The sequence below is a fragment of the Sorex fumeus genome, unplaced genomic scaffold (assembly GCF_029834395.1).
Source record: "Sorex fumeus unplaced genomic scaffold, SorFum_2.1 ptg000003l, whole genome shotgun sequence".
NCBI classification, from domain to species: Eukaryota; Metazoa; Chordata; class Mammalia; order Eulipotyphla; family Soricidae; genus Sorex; species Sorex fumeus.
This window is the reverse complement of record NW_026606060.1, coordinates 39,912,832-39,934,672: the sequence shown is the minus strand read 5'-3', so window position 1 is coordinate 39,934,672 and position 21,841 is coordinate 39,912,832. Positions and strand designations below refer to the sequence as shown.

The following is a 21,841-nucleotide window of genomic DNA, read 5'->3' as shown; positions in this document are numbered from 1 at the left end:
ATTTTACCTTTGTGAGCACCGAAGTGAAATCCACCAATGGTGAAGTCTCAGAAGTGTCGAAATAGTCCTTGATGATGCCAAAAAGACTTGTCACAAAACCGAAGCTAGTCTAGGGCCAGAAAGAAAGAAAAAAGATTAGGTAAAACATACCCCTTCTTCTCCTTTGTCTTCTTTTTTTATATTGCCAGAAATCAAATTCAAGGCCTGGCACATGCAAAACAGGAAACCACGTATTCGGCCCTCAAATACCATTCTTACAAATGCTTTCTATTTCAAATTTCTCTCCTAGAAAGATTTGAGGATTCATTTCATCTACTGTTCTATGAAGAAAATCTGTTTAAAAGCATATATTTTAAAAATAGTTTTTTTCATGAATAAATTGAAATTTTTTTCTTTTAAATTTCTCCACTACCCAACCACCACCATGCTCCAGGCTGCTTTCCATATGGCTTGGGCTGAGCCTCACACATGAGTGAACATATTCCTGGACCTCGCAGCCCCGAAAGCCATCATAAGATACTTCCTACCCATTTTTCATAATTACCACACCATATTTGATGGAGTTCAGACAGTAGGCAAGAAGTCATAGAGGGAGAATGGGGACATTACTGTCGCCCGCTCAAGTTAATCGATGAACAACGGAATGACAGTGATGCAGTGATACAGTAAAAGTTCAGGGGATTTAGGAAATGTGCCACTTGAGGGGGCTGGGAGATATGACAGGGAGGGGTCAATGTTTAAGGTAGACGAAAGCATTCAACTAGAAGGAGGAGGTGGTGCTGAAGGAGTGTTAGGTATGAAACACGTATCAGCATGAGTACTGCAAACCAACCACAAGGCAAAAACGTGTACACACACATACACACACACACACATACACACACATTCTGAAGCACCTCTTATAGAAGCAGATTGGTGGGTGAGAAGCAACTTTGGTGAGGGGTATTGATAGAGGAAGTTAACACTGGTGAAGAGATTAGTATTAAAACATTGTATGTCTGAAATCCAATCATGAATAACTTTGTAAATTTCGTGGTGAATAATTTTAAAGAAAAACCTGAAAAACAAACAAAAAATTTTGGGGGATCAGTTGTGACATCTTTGCGTTCACTTCATTTTTCTGCTGAGGACAAGGGAGTAAATTCTCTTCAGCAGTAGTTAGGAAGTGGGGGTCACTTCCTGCAATATTCACCCCCAAATGTATCAGTGCTCAGACTTTGCAAGACTGGGGACTACCAGCAGTCTTTGAGGGATCATGAGATAATCAGGATCAACTTGGCCTCTGTGTTCCAGGCATAGGCTTTAGCTCTTTAAGTTATCTCCCTGGCTCTTGAATAATTCTTTGCTAGCATTTTCCCTGTCTTCTTTTTTTTCAGAGGAAAAAATATTGTTTATTCATAATACATATAAGAAAAGAATATTTATTTAAGAAGAAAGAGGAACATTCTGGAGATCTCAGGGATATGCTTACCTTGGGTGATAGTTTTGGAAAAATTAAAATGTTACTGAAGGTTAGCTGATATGTCTGTTGGAAGGGCATTAATGAATATTTAGATTTCCTTCCTATATGCCCAAACTTCTGACCATTTGATTATATGAGGTTGGAGTAAATCACATACCAAAGTAGAGCACAAGCCACGAGCTAGATAGGCATGAATTTTCATGATCTTAAAGTGAATTTTAAATTATGGCTCTCAGCATCAACCTGTTTTAGCTTACCTGACTTAACTCTTCCAGATTTGCAAAAAGTCTCCATAAATCCACATCCAGAAGATAGTCACGAGTGTGCAAATACTTTAGTGTATTCATGAAGATCTTTGAAAAAAATCAAAGCACATTGCATTTTGTTTTTGATTTTGAAACTTGCAATAACATTGAACATAACCCTTCTGAGTACAAGTTCATAGAAGAATATAGAAATCAGTATTTTCCAGGTTTAGGATTTTTTTCTAAATATAAATGATGGCATTTAAGCTCCATAGAACATAGAGAAAATGTGCCTTTGTGTCAAATCACTGCTTATGTAACCTCTAAGAACCTCCCTATTGACCATTATTCTGTCAAATGGGTTTTCTCTGCCTTATGGTGCCAAAGAATTCACAAAGGTTCTTCCTGGCAACAGCACTAATATCAGACAAAAACAACATTCATGCTGAGGTCTCATTTATTCCTTCATTCTGCAAAAGATTCAAATATCCCCTATTCTTAGGGGATTATAGAATTATTGAGTTAATATCTGGTAATATGCTTAGATTTGGATAAATACATTAAATATTAATAAAGCAGAGAAGCTTTGTCTTATTACTTGACTGCATGCTTTTATAAGAGAAGTGTTTTTCTACAGAGCTATGACCCTCTTAGATAACCTGCTGCTGATTCCATAGATATCAATTCATTGAAGTAGGAATACTTTGTATAAGCATAATGAAGTGTTAAAAGGGACCAATTGTTTAATAATTTTAGCTGTGAAAAGAAGGATGTGAACCAGTCAACTTTCTCTGATATTTTTCTAGATTCATTAATGCAGTAAATTGTTCTTGAACGTGCATCAGAATTCCTTGCTATACCAGAGGTCTCTGAACCCCACCCCCCAGAGTTCTGATTCAGAAGATCTCTGAAGGGTTGAAAAATATACATTTTCTGACAAGTTACTACTAAGTGATTCTGATGTTGTTGGTCCAAGGAACTTTGAGAATTACTGACTTTGAGTGTCCCCAAATCCATAAAGTATTGGTTATTTAGATATAACAAAATATTTAAAACTTAAAACATGATTTCCATAAATATAAGGTATTACAATACATTGGCAGAGCCTGGCAAAGCTACCCGTGACGTATTCCATATGCCAAACACAGTAACAAGAAGTCTCAAGATGGAGACGTTACTGGGCCCGCTCGAGCAAATTGATAAACAACGGGAGGACTGTGACTGTGACTGACTGTGACAATACATACATTGAGAAAATTTTATGCTTTTGTGCTTCAGTTCCATGCTCTACAAAGTTTTGGACATTAAAAATTTTCCATTTTCTTCAATTTAGTATTTAAATAAAAAGAAGAAACTTTGGGAAACTCATTAATTGTTTAGAGGGAGATGCATATATATATGTATATATATATACACACACACACACTGGTTATACTGGACACTTGAAAATAATTTCAGATAGAATGTTTTCTTAAAACACATCATATTAGTTTAAAAATATGCGGCAGTTTAAGGTGGGATAGAAAGCTTTTATTTATTAAGGAAATAAAGGCCATGTAATTTCAAGATTTTTTACTCTGAAGTAAAAATATAATGTTCATCAGTAAGTTTTAATGCTCTCCTCTTCAACATCTTAGTGTTCACCTCAGTAGCTTAATGTACTATGTAGCAAGTTATCATTAGTCCTTAGAGTATTCTTGATTGTTTTTAAGTTATTCCGCATATTTCTTTGTTTAGGAGTGGACATATTACTTAAGCCAGTTTAATCAAAATGAGATTCAAGGCTTTTGCTATGAGCTCAGTTCTCTCTCTCTCTCCCTCTCTCTCTCTCTCCCTCTCTTTCTCTTCCTCTCTTTTCCTCACTTCCTCCCTCTTTTCATGCCGTCACCCAACTCACTCTGGGCTCAATGACACCAGTGATTTTGTGGTACAAAATAAATCAGACATATGATGAAACTCATGCTAAAAACTGGGAACACTGGTAGTGGGAAAAGTACTCTGGCGAAGGACTGGGTGTTGGAACATTGTATGATTGAAACCCAATCATGAAAAATTTTGTAACTGTGTATCTTATGGTAATTCATTTAAAAAAAAGAATGAAACTGATGCGAAGGAAGATAGGATTGAGAGCTAGAAAGACATTTTGCCCTTGTTTCGAACCCCTTGATCTAACTAATCTTGAATTCTCTCTTATCTCTGAACATTAAGAGTCACCCAGGCAAATAAAATTCTGCATTACTTAAGCTGGTTCTCTGCACTTTAACTGACCATTTTCTAAGTTTCCACTTTTGAGTGTCTTTATGATTTAATTTTGTTGACATAGTTCTTAACTATGGGATCACTGTCACTGTCCTCCCGTTGTTCATCGATTTTCTTCAGTGGGCCCAGTAATGTCTCCAGTGTGAGACTTTAGTTATTACTGTGTTTGACATATTGTATACATCACGGGTAGCTTGCCAGGCTTTGCTGTGCGGGCGAGATACTCTCAGTAGGTTGCCCGGCTCTCCGAGAGGGGCGGAGGAATCGAACTCTGTCGGCCATGTTGGCTGCGTGCAAGGCAAATGCCCTACCCCTGTGCTATCACTCCAGCCCAAGTATGGGATAGTTACTGAAAATAAATGTTATTGAGAGAAAATAATGTGTCATTTGTATTGCACTTGATAGGTTTCAAAGTAAACTGATCTGCTCATCAGGATGATCAGATTTTTATGAGGTATCCAGAGATGTATAATTATTCTTTTATAGCTGAGGGTAGGAATTGCCAAATGACAGCTTGCGAGATAAATTAAGCTCACTACCCACTTTATAAATTTTATGTATGAAAACATAGCTGGGAATAATATTTCACCAATTAGTTACAACTTCTTTTGTTCTACAATGCAATAGTTGAGTGTTTGCAAAAAGGATCCTGTGGACTGTAAACTCCAAAGTAGTTGCTCTCTGGACCTTTGCAGGAACATTGCCCAGCACTGATTTAGAAAATAAAGGATCAAAATTTCCTAAGATCATGTGGTAAGTCAGAAGCAGATCCAGGATATGAACTTGAGTTAGAAGTGATTAAGCAGGGTGAAAAAGTCCTTATGGGCAGTGGCAGTCTGGAAGCAGGTGGCCCATCACCCCTATGGTCTTGAAAGGAGGTGATTGCATCCCAGTACTTCTTTTTGATTCTTCCAAGAGGAATTCTCTGCTCAGAGACTCCCCGGAGCATGGCTTCAGTTCTGCTCAAGCTCAGAAGCACCATTAACCTGGCTGAGATCAAGCACACACAGTGTAATCTACCCCCACATGTTGAATATAAGTGATTACCACAGAAATTGGTGGCTCTAGCCCTGTAGCTGGTACAAAGCATTGTCTTGCTATTATCCGTGCAGAAGCAAGAGCTCTGAAGGACTGATTAAAGAGGAAAAGGCTGCTTTGAGGATGGTTGTGTGTTCTTTGACTTAAGAAGTATGAAAACAAGGGTAAGGATAAGGTAGAAGGGAGGCAGACATCAGAGGGTAGCAGGGCTTGTTTACTGGGATCTTATTCAAACCCAAAAGGCTATGTTCTCTTTGTTTTTATCCACTTTTTAATATTAATTTTTTTATTGAATCATGGTGAGGCAGAGCATTCAAAGCTGTTTATGATTAGGTTTCAGTCATACAGTATTCCAACACCCATCCTTCCACCAGTGTCATTTCCCAGCACCAACGTCTCCATTTTCCCTTCCACCCTCCAAAAAACCACCCCCACCTCAGCCTGTCTCTATAGCAATCTAAGAAAAAACTCTTAAGAAACAATCACTTGGTTGTTTATAAAAGTGAGAAAACAATCAGCACATTTTTCTTATGGTATCCTAAAAGAGGAGAGTCTTATAATTGCTAACACAGAAGAGAAAAATAAGTGTCCAAGGACCGAAGTACTATTTTTCATCTGCCACTAAAGTAAAAAAAAACATTACCATCTTCATAACTAATAAATGGTCCAAGAAATAAGTGCATTCACTGGTGAAAAGTTCCCACATGGCCTCTTGCTGCTTTCTCAAATCTAGTTGATCAGTAGGAAATTTTCCATGGGTTTCCATGACTTCATTCCAGGACTTATCCTGTATATGGGATAAAAGAGAGAACAAACAGGAACAGATAATCCCCCTAAATCATCCCTTACTACTTCAGGACTCCAGCAGCCTGGTATCATCTCCTCGAACTGCCCAAACCATAGCACCACTCCACCTGGCTTTGGTCAGGTTTATTTTGTTTTGTTTCATTTTGTTTTGCCTTTACCACTGAGTCACAACCCTGGTCCTCTGCATAGCATTGGGATACCAATTCTTCCCAGTGTGATGCTTGGAATACCAATTATATGTCATTTTTAATTTAAATAAAAAGAAATTAAAATTTTACCTTGTTTTGTATGATGCTTAAGATTATTATTCTTAAGTTCTTTTCTTCTTATTACAAAAACAAACAAAAACAAAGTGAAATCTCAGAAAATCCCATATTAAGAACTGAGAACTTTGATTTTATTTCCAAGAGCAAAATTTACTGAAATGGACAACTAAGGAATCATAAAATAATACTTTTGTCTTTAAAGAGAAATTGAATGTCATCTTATCAGAACAACTTAATTTTTAAAGACAAAACTGATGTCCAAAGAGAGGAATAGTAGTTTCAACCATTAATATTAATAGAGGACTTCATCATCTACAAAGTGCTCATTCGCCCTTTAGTTTTATATGTTTTGACTTTCCCAGGTTTCATTCAGAATGCTCAGAGAGTACAGCTCATTCCACCCTAGCTCCATCTTATATACTTTTTGTTACCAGGAATGAGGCACTAATTGTACAACTAAAACTGATGAGAACAAAGTCTAGCCTAGACCAAAGTCCTCAAAACAAAGTCCTCAAAACTGGGTCATAACAAATAAATATATGAGATACCTTCAGTCCAAGGAATTCAAAGCTCCTGAAGTCTGTAATCTTCAATGAGGAGAGGCAGTTTTCCAGATCTGCTAAGTGCTTGTGCTTGTCTTTCCCATGCTTCAATATGGTAAGAAACAGATTTACAAAACATGAGTTCTTTAAAGATATGACTTCCTCAACGTCTTTTGTTTGTTCAAATATGAGATCAGACTACTGTTGAAAATAATAGTTGAAAGTCATTTTTGAGCCAAAGTCTGACCCATGGGCTTACAGAAATAGCAGACCTAAGAGAGAGATGCTGGTGAGAATGTCACGTCCAAAGCTCTCCCTTAACTAATTAAATGTATATATATATAATACAAACACACACATTATATATATATATATTCTGAATATATATATATATATATATACATATATATACCCAAGCATGGAATGATCATGTATGAACTCCTAGTCAGATGTAAACAACCTCTAGAACATTCTTCATTCCTCTGACTTTTTCCTAATACTAGAACTGTATTTTTTGTTTTGTTTTGTTTTGCTTTTAGCACCAGAAGGTGTGATCCATATATAAGTTCAAACTTTTATTTCACAAATGACTAAAGAAATCCCAGTATAAAGAAACTGTTGAACACAATAAATCTCTGCTAAAGGGCACCAGGAACCAGATTTGGGCTGAGTGACGGTTCAAAAGGCTAGTGCATAAGCTTCTAATGTGGAAGATCTGCGATGCAAACATCTCCTTCAAAATACAAAACAAAAGGGCAAAACCACACACAGAATATGCTAAAGAATCAAGACTTCTTAGAAAGTAAGGTGCTAGAAGTACCTACTTATTTTTGTAATAATTTTCTTACAGAAATAATTTTATTTTGAAATAATTTTATTTTCAGTAATATTAGTTTTAAAAATTAGATAATAGGGCTAGAGATATAGGATAGGAGTTAAGGTGCTTAACATGAATGCAGCAAACCTGGTTCAATTTTTGTCACTGCATATGTTTCTCTGATTACTGCTAGGAGTGATCCTGAGCACAGACTCAGTAGCAGTTCCTGAGCACACTACTCCCCCCAAAACTGCTGATGACAAAGATAATATATAGCTATTGTAAAAAGTTTCAAAAAGAAAAAAACAACACAAAGAAAATCCATTAATGATTATATCCATATTTCAGATAACCACTGACATTTTCTGATTTTATTTATAATTAATGTTTCTTTTAAAAAATCAAAGCTTCTTCTAGAGTTTTGGACATTCAGTCTTTTAACTTCAAATATATCACTATCCAGGTCACTAATTTTTAATGATGTCATATTTACATGTCCTTTTGTAATTTTCTTTTTAAGTTTCAAAATATGTAACCTTTCTCTTTTTAGTTTTTACTCATTCAATGTTCTATTGCAACAGCATGAATTACTCACTTAAAGAGTTCATTTGACGCAGTAAATCAGGAAGAAGCTATTAAACAATAATGTGTTAGGCTTTCTAAAGTCAACCTGACCACATTTCAAATCAATGTTAATTATATAATTTTTTCATTTAATGCCTCTGATGCTGGGCACAGATTACAGATTTGGGTAGAAGTTAGTACATTTCCTGTTAGAAGCAAGAGCAAGCAGGGGTGGGCTGCAACTGCAGGTGGACAGTCCCTGCGTGTGTGAGGGAAGTTCAACCCCGGAAGAGTCGAGACTCTTCAGCTTCCTCAGTAGCAAAGGGATCTTGGATCTCTGACAGCAACTGGGGCACATGCCTTTTGTAGGAGTCTGAAACTATAGCAACTTCATGTTTACAAAAACCAGCAGCCAGTGGAGGAATAAAGATGCTGACAGCATGGAGCACTGTCATGGGAAAGGGGGCACCTGTCTTTAGTGTGTTTGTTTCCTCTCGATGCCGGAGATTTGAGCCCTGCTCTGTCTCTGAGCCACCTGCCATCTCGGAGCCACCAGACTGTCTTGAAAGGCCCCCACGGTGCTTTCTGGGGATCTGGCTAACCTGAGGGAGGGGCTGTCCTCTCAGAGGTCACATAAACTGTTTCCAGTAACTGACGCATTCAGCGTCCAGGTGCTTCCAACCTGGTCAGTGACTCAGAGAGGCAACAAGAAGCACCAGAAGGATGTTTGAGAGAATAGGGAGGAGGAAGAAAAGAAAAAAATCAAGCTTCATTTTAAGGGCGCAAATTTCATAACCACGGTATGGGTAGGATGGAAAATTGCAGAAGCGCTGGTGACCAGTGTGAAGGTCCAGACGTGACTGCGAATAGATCCACTTTGGAGTGTCTAGCAAAGAGAGGGCATTGAGCCTGTGAGGATCGGCACAGTCCTCAAGAGTCTGAGGAAAAGGGGAAGGAGGCTCCAGGTTCAGTTCTGGATTCCTGTAGCTGGTGGAGCAGCACAAAGTTGGGGCTCACACAGCCACAGAGCTAGCCTTCCTGGAGTTTCTGGAGGTACACTTGCACTCTGTCACTTAGCAGCTGTGTCGCCTGTGACCGACTTCACCTCGCTAAAATTCATTTTCCCCATTTGCAAAATGGAAATGGTGATGTTGCTTCCTTTGTTGAGTAAGGTAAAGGTAAAGGTAAAGGCCCTCCCGTTGATCGTCGATTTGCTCGAGCGGGCCCAGTAACGTCTCCATTGGAGACTTTGTTGTTACTGTGTCTGGCATATCGAATACTCTCGGTAGCTTGCCGGGCTCTCCGAGAGGGGCGGAGGAATCGAACTCGGGTCGGCCATGTTGGCCGCTTGTAAGGCGAACGCCCTACCCGCTGTGCTATAAGAACTTCATATATGTAGACTGATATTGACAGACAAGAATACACACATGTAAGCAGAAACCATGCTTAGTGCATGGTAAACAGTGTGTATTTGCTTCTTTCTGGTTTGGGCCTATATTAGGTTGTGCCCATTTTGCCTATTTCTGGCTCTGTGCTCAGGAGTGACCCCTGACGCTGCTCAGGGGACCATGTGTGGTACCAGAATTGAACCAAGATCAACTGCATGCAAAGCAGACTATTACCTTCTCTACTCCTCTCTCCAGTACAACTACTTGCTTTGATTTCTGACATTGTCACTTGTACTTGGGAAGAAAAGTGAGAAGAAAGAAAGGTTTAAAAGGGGGGAAGAACTATTACTGATTGGGAAAATATAATGTATGTTTTATTTATATGAACTATCACTTACATATATAAGAACTACATGATAAGTAAAGGCAAAAGGAAGCAAGTAGATACACTGATTTCAGGGGGACAGAGATATTCTTGCATAAGTGGAACTTTAATAACAGATTTTTTTTCTGAGTTACTGAGAACATTTGGTCACTCCATGAATTATTCTGTCTTTGAATTTATCTCTACCACTGATGACCCACCTCCAACATTCGGCAAGCCATTTACAGCATTTTAATTGTCCAATTTCCATGTGAATGGGAACTTCATGATAGTGAGCTGGGTTTCTTGGGTTTCTTGACATATGACAGCACCCTACGCACAAGTTGCGTCTCACAAGCAGGGAACAAACATGACTCACAAGTAGGAGTAGCCCTTTCTTAGCAAGTCCCTGCTTTCTGACTGTTCATCTCCCTGGTGCTTTGTAGATTTTCCTTGCTTGGAAATATCCTCAGGGGAATTGGTAGGAGCAGCCCCTTCTCTTGAGACCCCAGACCTGACTGGAATTGGGTTCTGCTTCCATTTAAATGGAGTGAGCTCAGGAAACTCTGCCCCATCAATATTCTCAGATCTGCCAAGAAAACCTTCCATGAAAGAAAGCAGAAATGGGATTTCTGGGAGTGGGCAGTGGAGATTAGATGAGGTGTGGTGGGGTTAGTGCCTTTATAAGAAGAGGAAGATGGGTCAGAGCACCACTATGGAAAGACACAACAGGTGCCTGTATCAGTACCCTGCCATGCTGGCCCCCATGCAAGGCTCCAAGACTCTGAGAAATAACTTTAAAATTTAAGCACCAAATTTGTGTTATTTTGCTTTAGACACCTAAGGGACAAAGACACATTTTTTATGCTTGAAAAGATAATATAAAAGTCACTCATGTAGTTGGTCACAAAAATAAATCATTTGTCTGAACCCAAATTAAAACTGCCACCAATATGAGCACCTTATTGATTGAACACTAGTAACATTCTCAGCTCTGGGATGAACCCTACATATCTATTGATTTAGTTGTCACATCTATGAAGTCCACTCAGCCCTTTTACAGAGAAGAACCTGAGGCTGAGGTGGTGATTGATTTGACCAAATACTGAAGCAGCAAGAAGAGCAGCTGTGATTGGGGCCTGGTGACTTTTACTTTAGGTACAAGATTGGAAAAAGATCCAAGAAGCACCAGAAAGGGTCAGAGAAACTGCTGACAAAAATGGAGACACCAGGTGGGCTGATTTTTAATGGAAGGGAACACAGTGAAACTCCATAAGGCACTACAGTTACTGCAGGCTGTGCTTGTAGATATCTTGACTGGCAATGCAAGAGACAGAGAGCAGTTCCCTACCTTATCCCCCACCCCCTTTCCTCCAGAAAATGCAAATATATAGTAGTCAGTCAACCTGAGGTCAAGAACACTTCTTCCCAAGAAGGGAAAGGAGAGGAATGGGCGAACAGGGGTGGGGCGTCGGTTAAGCTCGGGATGTGGGAGTGTGATGTAGCTTTGTAGCCAACACAGACTCGCAACACTGAAAGCATGAGATCTAAAGTGCAGTCACTGGAACTTTGTAAAGTGCCTGTCATGGTGACAGGTACGGGGGTGGGAGTGGATGTGGGGATGGAGGATGGGGCACTGGTAGAAGGAAGTTGATGCTGGTGGTGGACCAGTGTTGAAATATTATATGCGTAAAACTCAACTATCAATAATTTTGTAAACCTCGGTTCTTTCGTTAAATAAAAATTTATTTTAAAAAAAAAGCCCACTTCTTACCTCTACCCAGAAAGGCTGGACTATGCTTAACCCTGGTGTAGAGAGAAAAGAATCATGAACCACTGATTTCAGTTTATAGCTCTTCAATAATTGCCAGAATGAAGAGTGAGCTTAGAAAAAAAAACACTAGCAGTAAACCATTGGTCATTGCTGGAAATACAAGTGCATTTGTAGAATGTGTTTCTGTAATATGTCATTTTTTTAATGATCCATATATGCCTGGCACCAGTTGTGAACAGAGGCCAAGGTTGGTGCAAGTTTATTTCAAGTGAGTTTTTTCCTAACCCGGATCAAATTATAAATTTGGAGTTAGATGTAAAGCATCATAATATTAGGATTGCTGCTATTATTATTTGCAGAGCTTATTAACCACCAGCAATCAGCACAGATTTGGGGCATAAAATGGGGTCATTTGGCATGTTCCGTGGCTACGACAACACATGTGCCGATATCATTTAAAGTCCAAGTACAATCTGCTTTTGTGAAAAGATTAAGTAGAGAGTCACCAAAGATGGAGAGGCTCACTATCCATTTCTCCCTTAGCTACAGGAGGATTAATTAAAACAAAAATGACAGTGTGCAGCACTTACCACATCTTTCCTGGAGAAAGGCCATCTTGGCTTCTTGGATTCTGGTGGGTGTAATGAAAGAAAATATATGTTAGTGCTTTGAGTAACCAGTGGCAGTTCATTGCAGCACTTTACAAAACCTTCAGATGAACGAAGCAGAACTTGTTCCACTTAATTCTCCTTCTCCTGAGAAAGTACAGGATGAATATTCATATCTATGCAAATGAAACATGCTGTAAGCAAAGCATGTTGCTAGCATAGAGAGACTGGCATAGACTGGCACAGCAACATGATCTGGTAATACCTGCCATAAATAGACACAGTCTGGAACAATTTTGCACTACCTGGCACAGGTTGGCACAGACATGCACTGCATGAAGCAGGTTGGAATGACTGACATAAACTGACATAAGATGGTACAGGTTGGCACTGCATGGCATTGACTGGAATTTCCTGGTAAGGCTGGAAAAAACTGGCAAAGTTGGCAGAGACTGACAAAACCTGCAAACATAGACATGGACAAGAGACAATGGACTAGCACAGGTTGACATTATCTGGCACACAATGGCATGGATTGGCATTAGCTGGCACAGACTGACATAGTCTTACACAAGCTGGCACAGCCTGGCACATACTGACATGTACTGGCATAGGCAGGCACATATTGGCACATCTTGACAAAATAGGCAACACCTAACAAACATTGGTATGGACTGACATCACCTGGATTAGGCTGGCATGAACTGGTATATGCCAGTACCACATCATAAAGGCTGGCACCACATGTCAAAGCTGAAAGATGTTGACACGGAATAGTAAAAGCTGGCACAGATGGAATAAGTTGAGTCTGCATGAACTGGAACAAACTGGCACAGATTGGTATGGACTGACACTGATTTATGTCACCTGGCACACATAGGAAGATGATGGCACTAGCTGTCAGAAGCTAACAAACTGGCATGGCACAGTTTGGCAACACCTGGTAGAAGTTGGCAATAATGGTACAAGATCGCATGTTATGGTGCAAGCCTGCACAGACTGGTACAGTATAGCACAAGTTGGAATGAACTGGCACTTTTTAGCATGGTGTAACTAAGCCTTGCACTACATGACTCAGTTGGCATATATAGAGTAACATGTACTGGCATAATCTGGCACATATTGGCTTGGACTAGCAAGGCTAGAACAGCCTGGCAAACAATGGCAGTACTGGCACAAGTTGGCATGTAATGGCATGGAATGGAACAGGTTGGCATGGACTAGCACTGCTGAGCACATGGTGGTATAACATGACACATTCTGGCAACATATGGCACAAGTTGGAATGTACAGACTGACATATACTGGCATGAACTGGCATAGTTGGTACAAATTGGCAAGCTTAAAATTAACAGAGATGGCACAGTTTTATAGTTGTTTTTGGTGCTACACATCACAAGTTGCCATGGACTATTACAGGAAGGTATCACCAGATACTGACAGATACTGGCACAAGTTGGCACTGACTGGCACAATTTTCATGAATGGGCATAGATGGATACAGACTTACACAAGCTAGAAATTACTGGCATTGATGCAAGTTGGCAAAGACTAGAAATGCTTGCACTACATGGCACAATTTGTCACTGACTGGGAAGATGGACATGGGCTGGTATATACTGGCAGACTGGCATAAGGTGTCATTGACTGGTACTTTGTGGCACAGGTTGTCATTATCAGGCACACAATGGTCAGATATTTGGTTGGTTTTTTCAGGGCTAGATTGGACAAGTGTGGAAGATAGCATCACCAGGCACATGTTGGAAGCAAGGGCACTTATTATCACAAGCTGGCACACTTGGCCATGTGGACCTTGGGATGGGCCCATCCTCACTCTCTCCTTCTGGACTCCAGGAGCTGGGGCATATTACCGTCCAGCTGATGACCTTCAATTGCACACGCCTGTTCTCTAAGACCTGGCCCAGGAGCAAAACATTGGCAGGATTGTGCTACTTCTGGGGATTCCATGGTAGAGCCCATTCCCTGGCCTTTCCCTGTTCATTGAAAGCAGTCTGCATATCTTGGCTTGTGGCCTCACCACCTTTCTCCCTTCTCAAGGCCAGCAGGGCAATCTTGCCCAGTCTGGTCCTTTTATCTCCCTCTCCCAATTCCCTATGATGTCCTTGTGCTCTCCCAGACAACAAGATTTCCCTCCTACTCTTGAAACTTTTTTTTCCTCCAGGGAAAACACTATATTCACATGCTCTTTGATTAGGAAAAGAAACATATCATCAACTGGCATAGGCTGGTACTGTCTTTCGTGGGTTCACATGGGCTGATTACTCTGACTGGCATAAACTCACACAGGTTGGCATGGGCTCTCAAGCCAGAACTACCTGGCATAGGTTGCCACAGGTTTTCACCACCTGGCTCAGAATAGCACAGATGGACACAGCCTGGCTTAGTTTGACACAGCCAGACAAGCTGGCATAGATGGGCACAAGTAATTATGTACTAGTACTATCTGGCACCGGTTAACATGGACTGCCGCATCTTGAAATACATTGGTACATAGTTACACTGTTTGTCACAGATTAATATCTTCTAGTAGAGGTTCCCTCAGACTGACAGAAGCTGGCACTTATTAGTACTGGTTGGTAAGACATCATTAACTGACAACACTGGCACAGTTTTGCACAGATTATCCCTACCTTGCACATGTTGGCACAGAGTGGCACAAGCTATCACTAACTGACACCACATGACACAGACTGGTATGGACCTGTGTCATCTGACATAGTTTGGTACATATCACCACAGACTGGCACCATCGATACAGATTGGCAAGTCCACCAACTGTCAGAGTTTGGCACCACCTGGTTCAGGTTAGGAAGGCTGGGACAAGTTGGCAGATTATAGGCATCAGTTGGTAAGGCTTTCACAAACTGGCATAGGTTGGCACAGAATAGTATGGGACTAGTGGGGACCTGTTCCAAGTGGTCTTGATTGGTTGAAGCTTATCTTGGTTGGCTCAAACTGGCTGAAACCGGTTTTGGCTGGTTTGATCCAATTCAGATGAGCTCAATCAGATTCTGACTGGTTCTGACAGGCTTTAATAGGTTCCGGCCAAGTTTGCAACTGGTTTTGCCTGGTGGTGGCTTGTTCTGGTGTCTGAACAGCCGTAACTTTCTGTGACTGGTTATGACAATTTGTAACTGGTTGTGAGCTGCACTGCTTTTTCCCTTCCATCAGGTATTATGTAACTTCCTTTTTTCTTTTACTTGCAGAAGAATCTATTAAAATTTATAAAAGGAACTGGATAATTCTTTTAAGACAGCACATCATTGGGCTTGGGCACTGAAAGAACTTTATTTTTATACCAACACTAGAAACCTTTCCGGCAGATGCAATTTTAATATCCTGATGAACACTGAGATTTGGAGTTGCATTAACCCAATAGACTGTGGCTGTATCTCAAAGGACTAGAGAGCATATTTTACATGCATTAGACCCTAGGTTCCGTCCTGCTCAATGAGCTCTATTTGCTATAGCTCTGTTGGCTCTCAAGCACTCCTGGGGTGGGGGTGGGGGTGAAGTACCAATATTTTTATTTGAAAATAAAACAAAACAAAACAACACAGACTCCTGAAAAAGGAGAACATTAACATGTCACTAATTTTTTATGTTGACGGTTTATTATTGTTATTGGTCAGTTTCCAAGTAGTCCTTAAGGTTGCTGTGATCTTGAAGAGGAAATGATTATTCAATAACATATACTTTTGATCATCAGAAAGTAAAGAGATTAGATCTTGGATCTTGACATTTGGGCTGGGGCAATAGCACAGCGAGTAGGGCGTTGACCCAGGTTCAATTCCTCTGCCCCTCTCAGAGATCCCAGCAAGCTACCAAGAGTATTCTGCCTGCACAGCAAAGCCTGGCAAGCTACCCGTGATGTATTTGGTATGCCAAACACAGTAACAACAAGTTTCACAATGGAGACATTACTGGGCCCACTTGAGCAAATCGATGAACAATGGGAGGACAGTGCTGTCATCTTTTATTATTAATATAAATATCAGGTTTTGCTGAATCAAAGTCTCTAGCAACAATATTTTTAAGTGATTTACAAGCACAAAGAAGTTTAAGCCCTTGGTCTGGGTGTATGAGAAAACTGTCCAAAGCTCCTTGAGAAGAGGGTGGAGAGGGATATTGTGGAGTGCACTATATCTATTCCCTCTGTTATATCTGCCTTATGCCAGACATGTAATTTCTCACAGAACAGCTATTCTGATCTAGGACAGTGTTCTTCAACATTTTTATACCTGCCTACAAGCATCTGTCCTGCAGACTGGTGCAGTAACTGGCAGCTGTAACTATGCTGTAGACAAGTGGTTTTCAATCTTTCTGCAACCGTGGATCTGTAGACCAGGTTGAAGTAAGCAGAAATGATCACATTGTTCCTTAGCATAGTGGACCTCAAACTTTAGCTGGCTTCAGAGTCACCTGAAGAACTTGTTATAAAAACGTAGTTCTGGACCCTTCCCTCTGCTTCTGATTCAGAAGGGAACCCAACATTCGTATTTCTGATAATTTCAGAGGAGATGGCAAAGCCACTCATCGAGGCCTTGCCTTTGGAAAACCTTTCTGTGTTTGGAAAACCAGTTCAGAACTTTTGTAAAGTATCATAAAGCATGTATTCAATTCTGTTAAGGCTAGGCTGTATTTGGCACCAGCTCTAGTTCTTAGAAATCTGTATTTGAGCAGACAATACAGACAACCCCCTTTGGTTTACCATTTGGTTACCATTTGGTTTCCTTGAGTTATTGTATCATATGAAATAAAATAATCATTTGGGTTGCTGTATCACTTAAAGTAGTTGATGTGAAAGGAATCTTTGGAATGAAGAGTAATAGACTTGTTAGCTACACTTTGTTCACCCCTAACTCTGCATTCCACATATAGTGGGTGGCTGGTAAAAGCTGCAAGAAGGCAGAGTGAGGTCCTGAATTCCTGACACCAGCCTACTGACTCCTTGGTCAGCTCACCCTTCGCTCCTGCACCTCACTCTGCACACAGATGAGTGAGCAATGAACTTGGTAGCCCTCCCTAATGGATGCCAGAAGTCTTGGGTTCCCGGTGGTAGTTGGAGGTGAGTATTTGAGACTGACTCTATTTTCAAATTTGGTAAATTTGTATGAATCTGTCTTATATATTAGATTTCCAAGTGAGGATTCCTTGGGTGATGGAAAGGTCTTAAGTTGTACCCAGGAAAGAAAATCCCCAGCATGGGACCAGTAGTTGAATGTAAGGTCCAAGGATATGGTGCTACTTGGACCCCGAGCTACTGGAGCCCACCAGGGTCATGCTCAGGAACCTACAGGTATATACCTGGTAGTGCTTGGCCTCCTGCAGTGCCAAGGATCCAATTCAGGGTCTTGTTCTTACAAAGGATATTTCCTGACTCCTGAGTTTCCTCTCCTTTCACCCCAAGTAAGAATTCTTTTGCAATCTTCAGGCAACTTACACTTAATTTATTGATTATAATGTTTAAGCTTATATCTGTAATCTACCATTTTTCTAATTTTTCTATTTATACTTTCCTTTCCCCCTTTAAGATTTTTCTCTTATTTTGAATTAAGCATTTTTAAATTAAATTTTATTCCATTTTTGCCTAGTAGTTAAAACTATTTCCTTATTTCAATATTTTTTCTCCATTATTATTAAGACAGAATTAATGTTTAATCTTGTGCTTCATAATTAAAATTTTGATATAGTCTATAGTACTCACTAAATCTACACTTTTAATAAAATATTATCTTTAAGCTGTACTAAGGAAACAAATCCCTTTTGAAGTTTGAATCATTGTTCCCTGGTTATTTTTGGATGCTGAAAATTTTCTTTTCATAAAAACATTTTCATTGTTCAAAATAAGTGCATTTATAAGATGTACCAAATGTTCTATTTCTTCTGATCACAAAGGACTTTAAAACATTATTATTGTGGTCTATTAAAACAATGTATTCACACACATATGAAGATATACACATATGAAGTCTAAATAAATAACTTTATAAAAAATAACTCATTTGTAAAGAAAAAGACTCTGTTAAGAACAAAACCAGTTTACAAATTCCCAAGATGGGTAAACCTTAAGTCCTACTTTAGCTCTCATAAGCTCTGATCAACCTGCCCTGAGAATTGTGGGGATCGGGCCACAATCCCTCTTTATGCTTTTGCAACTGAGTTGGAGGGGCAGATTCACTCCTAAGTTTCCTTATCCTATCAGGCATGAGTCTGCTCTAGCCAGGGCTTAAGTCTGCTCCCTGCAACTTCTGAATGGGTATATGAATGCAGTTCTCCTCTGGGGCTGCAATAGAGGCTGTTTGACAGCATTGGTTGGGGTGCTGCCTCCAGTCCAGAGAGGTCTTTCTGCTACAACATGCTGACTGCCATTGATGTACCAGTCCCAGGCCATGGGCCTAGGGCACCTTATTTGACAAGAGGATCCTTCTCTGTCTCTGTAAGTAGGATACCCAAGGCCAAGACTGACATCCACTGGTCCCAGTCATTCATGGCTGATGCCTACCCTGCATGGGGAGATACTTGTTGTCACTGGTCAGCACATGTGTTCTCTTCACTATGACATATTTTGAGACTGCCCTCTGCTTAGTACACCTCTGTCCCAGAACAGACACATAAGGAAGGTATGCTGAACAAGCAGGACCTGAATTCAGCAGCAGCAGCGGGTGGCACAGGTAATCGGCAGCTCCGTCTGACACTAGGAGGTCCCCCGGGAACACTTCAAGTCCAGGGAGGTTGAGCACCACAGAGCTTCGTCGGTGCTCATAGAACCTGCGCTCAAGAGACAGGAAGGAGAGAGGTCACTGAGGTGCAGTGCATAGGATCTGCACTCAGACCCCTGTAATCTTGGAGGGAGGGTGACTACTAGTGCCCCCCGCCCCCAGAAGGTCTGCTATTTTAGCAAGGACTTGGAGGCTGCCCCACACTCTTGACCCTTTCTTAGCTATATTATTATTGTTGTTGTTGTTATTTTGCCACACCAAGCTATGCTCAAAGCTTACTCCTGACTCTGTGCTCAGGGATCACAAATGGCGGGGCTTGAGGGGACCATGTACAGTGCTGGGGATCCAACCTGGGTGAGCCATGTGCAAGCTAAGTGTCTGACCTGCTATCCTATTTCTTTGACCCCATCCGCACTTGTTGATTCTAGGGTTGACTAATCCAAAGAACAAGAGCTCTCCTAGAAATGTTAACACAAACATAACTTGCTTTGCTCTAACTCAAAAGGCTGCTAGCAGAAAGCTCTCAAGCACAATGAGTCTGGGAAAAATGTATACCTTACCACAGAAGTGGGCAGGAGGGCAGGGGCATTGCCACTAGTGCCCTGGCTGTTCATGGTTGGTGGTTGAACATTTTATTTCCCCAGGAAAAAATGTGAGAGCAAATGTTTAAACAGCTTAGCAAACAGACTAAGAAATCTATGGTTTCTTTTCCACGACCCCCCTTTTCACGAGTCTTTCTGTATGGAGTTCACAAAATAAAGGAGTGGCCAGGTCGACGCAGTAGGGACACAACTCCAAAGTGCTGGATGCTTTTGCCCAGTGATGGTGGAGCATCAAAACTGTTCAGGCGTCTGCTGCCAGAAACCTGCTGAAAGAAGGCAGCTATCGAGGGATTTTTATAGCTTTCCCATTAGTCTGTTCAGATATTCCTTTAGTCAAATTATGAGGCCCTGAGAGGATTTCCTCCCATTTATTTTTCAGTGTAAGAATTACATTTAAATCATCATTTGCTGGTGATGTGTGTCCTTTGTGTCTCCAATTTATTGCTATTGGTCGATTTCTATTCATTGCTCTTCGTGAATATGCCACTGATATCATCCTCCTTCTTAGAAAGTATCTGATTTTCTAAAAGTCTTGTGCAGATTCATGTCTTACCTAAAGCAAAAGCCCCTAGCTCTAATCTAAATCCTTATTGATTAGTAAGAGCTCAAAAAAATTTAGTTGAAAAAGAACAATAACTAACCCCATATACATAGCCAGAGTTCACCACTGTTAGTTCCTATCATGATCCCCCGTGGGCACTACAACCATAGCTAGTTCATTCTTCTTTAAGCATGTTCTACTTCTCACACCTTCCCTCTTGGCTCAGGTACTTTCCATCTGCCTGCCTGTCTCTACTTCGTCTGCCAAGCAAACTCATGTTTAGCACTACATTCTCGTTTTGACATCTGCTCTTCCTTTTTGATCTGCTCAGGAATAACCAAAGTCTCTCCTTCCTCTGCTTCTCTGCCCCTCCTTGTCTCTTCACTCTATAATGATTTCACTGGATCATAGTGTGTCTTATATACCATAGAATCTAAGCACCTGAATATCTTGGAATCTGTCCCAGAAACACAAGAGGCTTAATTTGAAAGGATATATGCACACCTATGTTCAATGAAATCCTATTTACAGTAATCAAAATCTGGAAACAACCCAATGACATATGAGTGAATAAAGAATTTTTGGTATATATACTCAATGAAACACTGCTCAATTATAAGAAAAGATAAAATTCTACATTTGCAACAGCTTGGGTGGAACTAGAGGGTGTCATATTAAGCAAAATGAATCACAGGGAGAAAGACAATTGACAGATGGTCTCACTAATAACTAGAATATAAAGAAACTGAGAATGAGAATAGATTCTGACAACATCACTGAAATGATCAGAAGGAAAGAAAGGGTGGGGAGGAGTAGGTGGTAACATTAATGCTATTGTAAAAAATAAATACAAAAAAGAAACAAAGCATCTGGCAGAGAACCTGACAGATACTCAAATAGATTGTTGAATGAGTAGGCATGTTGACCTAGAGAACTATATATACATAGCCTGCAGATAAAATTGTTTTTGAGTCATAAATAAATAAACACATGCACAGCATCAGAATGCAATTCAACCCCCTAACCCACTGAAGGCTGTTAATTGCCCATATCCATTTTTCCCTTGGCTGGTGTACCTTCTGACATAGACATTGATCTGAGAGCAACTAGGTCTAGACTTACAGAGAACAGAGGACAGGCAACTAGTTTGCACAGAGCTTGAGCTTGTTGCTTTGATGTTCAAAATTCTTATTTCAGAAATCTTGGCATTGAATGTTCATCAGAAGAGAATATGTGTTAATAAAAACATCAGGAAGCACAGTTGCACCCATGCAGGGAGCTTGACAATGGAAGCACAGATATCTGCACACAGAAAATGAAGAGCTATGTGCCGGTGCCAAAGATATGCTTGGTACCAACCAGGCTCGACAGCAGACTAGACTTCTGAGAATTCTGAAAATAATCCCAGGTCATTGTCAGCTGTGTTACCCCAGATTATTAGGTTAATATAGTAATGAAAGTAGTGTCATAAACTGGAGAAGTACTTTTAATTTCAGTCTCATGAGAGAAGGATATGGTGGTTCCAAATTGGTATTTTCAGTTTTGCTATTCTAAATACCTTTTGCTGATGTCCTCATACCTCTTAAAAAATGCACACAGTTCAGAATTTATTATCCACCAGAATCAATCATTGAAATACATTTAAATTTTCCCTTCTTCTTTCCCCCAAACTAAATGGAAAAGAGAGAGTTTGGCTATTCCTGAGAAAATCAAAAAGGAAAAGTTGATGTCAAAACTAGAATTTAGTGCTGAAAATGAGTTTGCTTGGCAAAGTAGAGATAGGCAGGCTGATGGGACTCTGACTCTGGCCATGGGATATTC

At 40.3% G+C, this 21,841-nt stretch overlaps 1 protein-coding gene across 1 annotated transcript in view; it reads right to left on the bottom strand.

The window, feature by feature from the left end:
- Positions 1-21,841, bottom strand: part of PLEKHG7 (pleckstrin homology and RhoGEF domain containing G7) — a 68,260-nt gene that overhangs the window by 26,053 nt on the left and 20,366 nt on the right. Inside the window, exons 4-9 of the mRNA XM_056117531.1 lie at positions 18,799-18,926; positions 12,117-12,157; positions 6,626-6,724; positions 5,648-5,791; positions 1,720-1,815; positions 8-109 (exon numbers count right to left, since the gene is read on the bottom strand). Coding sequence (XP_055973506.1) covers positions 8-109; positions 1,720-1,815; positions 5,648-5,791; positions 6,626-6,724; positions 12,117-12,157; positions 18,799-18,926 — 610 coding nt within the window. The remainder of the gene's footprint in view (positions 1-7; positions 110-1,719; positions 1,816-5,647; positions 5,792-6,625; positions 6,725-12,116; positions 12,158-18,798; positions 18,927-21,841) is intronic.